This window comes from Sinocyclocheilus rhinocerous, unplaced genomic scaffold, assembly GCF_001515625.1.
Source record: "Sinocyclocheilus rhinocerous isolate Xijiao unplaced genomic scaffold, SAMN03320098_v1.1 scaffold1574, whole genome shotgun sequence".
Lineage (NCBI taxonomy): Eukaryota > Metazoa > Chordata > Actinopteri > Cypriniformes > Cyprinidae > Sinocyclocheilus > Sinocyclocheilus rhinocerous.
The window spans coordinates 126,723-133,024 of NW_015625598.1; the positions used below are offsets into that span (position 1 = coordinate 126,723).

General features: G+C 40.5%; 1 protein-coding gene across 4 annotated transcripts in view; it reads right to left on the reverse strand.

The window, feature by feature from the left end:
• The window catches only part of vgll4b (vestigial-like family member 4b), a 46,677-nt gene that overhangs the window by 29,897 nt on the left and 10,478 nt on the right, over window positions 1–6,302 (reverse strand). For 2 of the 4 annotated variants that reach the window (XR_001641984.1, XM_016575691.1), the window contains exon 1: window positions 1,504–1,861. The exons of the other annotated variants lie outside the window; for them this stretch is intronic. Coding sequence is in view for 1 of the 2 variants with exons in the window: in XM_016575691.1 (XP_016431177.1) it covers window positions 1,504–1,585 (82 nt within the window). In the remaining variant the exon portion in view is untranslated. Of the gene's footprint in view, window positions 1–1,503; window positions 1,862–6,302 lie in introns of those variants that run through there. 4 annotated transcript variants of the gene reach the window in all.

A 6,302-nucleotide genomic window follows, 5' to 3' on the forward strand; every position in this document is an offset into this window, starting at 1 on the left:
GAGTTTTTCCACATAATGTTTTGAAGAGTTATCTGGAAACACAGAGGAGTCACCGGCCAAGGAAGAGTCACTCACAGGCATAAACAGAGGAAGTATCGTCACAGGTTATGAAGCAAACATCTGAATATTCAGACATGCCCACACCAAAAAAAAAAAAAAAACACCTGTAACACAACTAAAACCAGCTCTAGTGGCTTCAAAATAAAACTCAATCCAATGTGCTGCAATGGAGGCTGATGTTAATCACTCAGAAAGACCAAAAACAACATGAAAATGAGCAGACAGACGGAGACGTTTAGCAATTTGCCAACAGACAAACCTGCATCATTTTACAGAACAAGCTAAATGTCATTTAGTCAATCACAACTCTGCTTTAAAAGTCAGATGATGAAAGGGAGCGAGTATATGGAGTCTACAGAGGCCTGTATCGCATTTCTGCTCTCTTGGCATGTGATGGCCGACAACAGGAGGCTGGTGCAGATATCCACAGCTCTGCTCCAGCATACGGCGCTCAAGATAACGCCAACCAAACAAAATGCACCACAGCACTGATGCTTCATAGCTTCAGGCACAACGGAGAGAAAGACAGCTGGTGTGAGTAAATGCTCCGGATCGCAGCAGATGAACATGCATTCTGCACATTTCTCATTCTCATCTGAAAGCATGTGCTGCGACTGATATTTACTTCATATTATTAAAATGAACATTGCTCAATATAATAACCATGAAACAATGCCTGACCCTTGTTCTGCACTTTACAACTTAACTTAAAAGTGACTAAAAAGGCTGAAATATTAAGATTAAAAAAAACTCAAGTGTTTATCTTTGGTTTTGTAATTGTTTACTATTTATTTAAAGTGTTTAACCATTTTAAAACACTTCATGCCTTCAATAGTCTATTTAAACATTACAAATATTCCGTGTATCCGCTCATTCACAGTTATAGTATAACTTTTAAGCGGATGTTTGTTTTTTTTTAGGAATAGTGTGAATGTTAAATGTATTTTGGAGTATGTAAATATGATGTATTGATTAATTCTTTATATTTTTAGGGTGACAATTTTACCATCAGTCCAGGGACTGCAGATGCAAAATAGCCTTCTAATTCTAATCCTAATTCTGGCACATTGTACATTTATGTATTATTGATGTGCATTGTCCCTGTCAAACAAACCTGAAATAAATAAATAAATACGCTCTTAGAAACAGCATGCATAATTATAGCTAAAACGCCGTTCGTATTGACGCAAAATACTTTTGGGGAGTTCGCAACAACGTTTTTTCGGGTTGTAAAACGACTTTTTAACTATGAACAACACACAAACTCGTAACTCTGCAGTCATTCCTCTGAAACTTATAATTTTCTGCAAGTAAACGTTTACGCTAGAAGTAAATATGCAGCGATGACGTCACTGGCGTCCGTTATTTTCGCTGATAAATAAATTACTTCACTTCGTTAACCAAGAGCGAGAAACTTAGTGTCTGTGTGTGTTTGTTTGTTACCTTCGTAGCACAGGATGCCGATGTTGTTGTTCATTTTGTCCAAGTACTGGTAGTTCAACAGGTCCATTTTGGTAAAAAGCATTTATGGACTTTTAATCGCAGAAAGAGCGGTTTCTCTTTTTCTCTCGCCAGGAGCGCGAGTAAAGGCCCAGCCTTTAACTTCAAACAGGGCGAAAACAACTAGTTTAACCCGTCCTCCTCGAGTGCCTAACGAGTAGAAGTACTCTAACGCAGGTTTAAAGAAAGTTTGAGCGTGTGAAAAGAGTTGTACTGAAGGACAAAGGGTCGCGCAAGTTCTCCTCACAGCCCGCTGTAAGTCGACTGCACTGACACGCAGCCCGCGATCGCTGTGAGTCCGGAGCGCGCGCCTCCTCGCCAAATCCCGCGAGACTTCCAGCCCCCTCCCGAACGCATGGGAATCACTGCATGCACTGGGGGAGGAGTACAGTAGAGGAAAAGAAATGTGCAAAACAACGAAAAGTTACTATGGAGAGGCATTTTTGGAAGCAGCTACTCCAGTAGTGACCACTACTTATACTGAATAATACGGGGCTTAAATGTTAAATATGAAAATCCATATTTACTAAGTCATTACAAATGACAACAAGCCGTGAAGAGGTTATAATGGTGAAGTTGCTATTGTAATCATTACTATTATCTTAGTATGCAAACTAGTAAAAGTGTTCCAGATCCGCGTGAGACAATGTTATCCTGGTTAGATATATTCAAACTTCTCCTAAAAGTGAGTTTCAAAAGCATCAACTCTTTAGGGATCCACTATTAAATATTAAATTAACTTTATTGTCATTTTAAAGGCACTTTTGCGTGATCAATATGCTATTGACACAACAAATAAAAGTAAATTCTTCCTTTCCTCCTCCTTAAATACACTTTATAATGTGCTTTTCTCATACTCAAATCGTCAAATTACACGACAAATGCAATTAAAATTAAACAATCATAGTAATAGAAAATCCACAACACAGAACAACATTCCCTTAAAGTTGTATACAACAAAACATGTTTTAATAAACTATTAATTTCAAGAGGAACACAACATGAGGCTGACTAATGTGATTTGTAATGACACTCTGCTGTCCTCTGGTGGAGTCACATATCCAGCCCGTTCACAGTGTGGAGATAAAGGAGAAGAAGAACTGGCTTTTATAAAGGCAGATGCCTTAAATACACTGAGCGGACAACAGAAATGAAATTAGGACGAGCGGTCTAAAACCTAGACACTGCTATAGTCATTTCCATATGTCTCCAGAACAATAGCCATGTTATGATCTGGCTCAAAACGGGAGACTAGGACTCATATTTCTTTGGTCTTAAACTAGTCTTCAAAAATAATAGGGACGTGTGCGGAAACCTGTCACTCTAGCATACATCACATACTTTGATAAATACACATGAGAAACCTGGAAGCATTTTTATACCAAAACTGTTTATTGCATGTTAAATAAAAATTCTACATGTAAAATGACTATCAATGTGTGTAAAATGAATTTCATTTCAAAGCAAACTTGTGCTTTTTCACTACACTACATATTCTCATGTAAACACAGTCCCTGCTGCTTCATTAAAATGTGAATGATGTGCAGCACAAAGAGACTTTGGCACGGCAAGAGCTTTAGTGTATTTTTTCTCTCTCAATGTTATCTGAAATGTAAATTGTTTATGTCCTCCTTGACAAGACACAGCTTCACCGTAACACAAGGAGGGATGTCTGTATGGTAATGAAATGAAATTAAGATGATTAGTTTGCTCATTTTCAACTTAAGCAAGTGGCTCATCTTACCCCACTCTCCTCTAACTGGATCAGTAGCGCATTAGCAAGCATTACAGCCAGGTAACCTTTAACAGACTGCTGTATTCCCAAGCCGAAGACCAGAAGAGAGAGCTGAAGGCTCATTCATTTGCATTGACCTCTCTCTCGTCCTCACGATCACAACGGCTCTCAATGGCTGCCGAATTAAAGGTCTTTTGAATGGCTCAGCCCTCCCTAACTCTCCTGCACTCGCCTCTCCTCCGACTCAGTCAATACCGAAGACTGGGGTCTCATATTTCACACACTCTGCAAAACGGCCCGGCCGAGGCTGAACAGAGCGGCCATTCAGAGAGCGGCAGATCCATTGTCTTCAGCTGTATCTGAGAGACATAAAATACTGTACAGCTTGACAGGAGCGAGGTGAACGGCTGGTCAGTGAAGCAGTGAAATCTACTAATGCTGCCTTAAATCCTCCCTTGAGAAGTTCAGGAGTCATTATCACATTGAGACGTGTGTTCAAGTGATTTTAGTTGGAAATAGTGGACAAGGAGAGCATTTTCATATTTGTTTTTCCACTCGTTGCTGGAGATAATGGGGAATTTATTTTTGCCTCACAAACCAGCCATATGTTCAATATTAATCATCAACATCAACAATTTTTGGCAGAGCGCCTAAACAAACTCTCACAAGAAACTGGATTTTTGTGATAGCAACTTCAAATTTGGAACATAACTTAGAAAGCGACCGTTGCAAATCATTTGTACTTTGAGTCAGTACGTCATAAACAGAACGAGGCTTCAGTGTAGACAGCATCACTGATTATAATGGGTTCTGTTGTCTTTTATTTCATGCAAGTATGCTCAACAGTAACAGTTATGTCGGATTTAGGAAACACCACTAATTAAAGAGGCTTTTGTTCAAATCTGAGGCAGGCAGTAATGCTGTTCAAATGGCCACTTGGTTGAAACCATCTTGATGATTAATTCTTACACAAGCCTGATGTGTGATTTTCTCCCAGCGAGCCTTTGGCTACTGTGAGCGTCAGATGAGATGAGAGGTGAAATGATTGCACCGCTCCCGAAAATCTGCCTCTTTGAAGTCCATAAATCATAAGTTGAAACGCACAGGCGTAACTAGGGCATTTCCCAGCCTCTCTGTCTCCAGGATCCGATAAAACAAGTTGACTCCACGTTTAAACACATAATCACCTTCAAGATGACGTCATACTCGACTAGTTTTCAAGCCACTGATCCATTAAAAATGCTGTCGTTTGATTTGAGATTAACATTATGCAACCAGTGGCATTAAAGTTCACTCAGAAATTACAACTCTGTCATCATTTACTCACCCGCATACAATAGATCTGTGAGAAAGACAGAAATGTAAATTTAAAGCCTGACACTAGCTCAACCAGACACATTAATAAGAGAGAAATGGTTCATTACATAAAGCTCTTTTCATTTCTCAAAACTAAATGAAGTGTTCTTTGAATCAATCTTTGAATTGAATTCAGTGATCCGGTCTCAGCAGGTAACGCTCCCTGATGGGAAGATTTTAGTGAATACTTTACACAAACACAGCATCATGTGACACGCAGACTCCTGTTATGATACTTCTGTGGTGCTTTTGGATGGTTTTTGACGTTTGAAAGCCTCGGTCAACACGCGAACTAACTGCACTTAAAAGAGTGTCCAGTGCATTTCTTTATTTTTGAGTGAACTAGCCCTTTAAGTGATGTGGATGAGCGCTGGGCCTGACAGATATTAGCTTACGTCGGTGTGAGGAACACATCTGACATTCCCGTTTCTAGGGGACGCTGTATTGTTCTAGTTGTTTTGGAAAAGAAACCAGATCCGTCCTGCTGCTGGGGAGGGAGACTGTCACCTGTAGAGTGAATCCACAGGAGCGCTGCACCTCAAGGGACGATACAGACACTCACAGTATGAACACGACACCCTATAAACACCATACTTCTGTGAAGCTTGAAGGCTGCTCTCAACTACACGTAATGTGAGTATTTCACAGGTGCAATCCTATTCCAAAGCCATATTTTCACAAAGCAGCCAGAAAAAGGTTAAAGTAACACAAGTATTTTTATTGCATGTCTTTAAAGGTGGGGTAAGTGATTGCTGGTAGCCAATGTTGACATTTGAAATCACCAAAACAAACACGCCCCTACCCCAAAAGGGTCTCGCCCCTATTTTGATAGCTCCGCCCTACACATACGTACGCAACCCAGGCAACGATTAGTTCTGTGAAACAAAGCAAAACCAATGTTACACCGTGTCTACACCGGACGCGAGTGGCACGGTGTGACAAAATACTATAGAACTCATTATAATCAGTGATGCTGTCTACACCATATCTATCTACACTGGATGCGGCGCGACACGACAAATCCCAGACAGAAAACTGCTGCTCCGTTCTATTCATGACGTATTGACACAAATTTCAAATAATTTTCAACAGTCGCTTTGTCGCGTCCAGTGTACTAGACAGACTTTAGCTGTTGCGGCACAGACACGGTGTTACTCACCTATTGAGAAGAAACAAAGCAACCTCGGCGTCCGATCGCAGGCCTTCCGCTCCTTGAGTTCTCTCCAGCGCTGGAAAGCTGATCCGATATTTACACGGGTCCTACTTCTTGCCTTAAGCCTTAAGCAGACGTTTTCCTCTTTTGTTTTTTATCCGCCATCTCTATCTTTCTGTCGCTCGGCTCCGCTAATGTCCGTCCCATGCACTGAAAGCTCTCTCCTCCACATCACGAGATGAGTAGACACGCCCCTTACTGCTGATTGGCTACAAGTTTGTTTTGCGATTCAGCCCGAATCAGTTTTCTAAAGTGTTTTTGAAAAATCACATACCCTGCCTTTAAAACTAAACTATTTATTATTGTTATTTTATTATTTATTATTGTTATTAAACCACTAAACCAAGGCCCCGTCCACACGGAGACGCGTTTAGCTGTATACCCATACATTTTGTATCGTATAGGCATTTCGTCCACACGGATCCGGCGTTTTGGGAG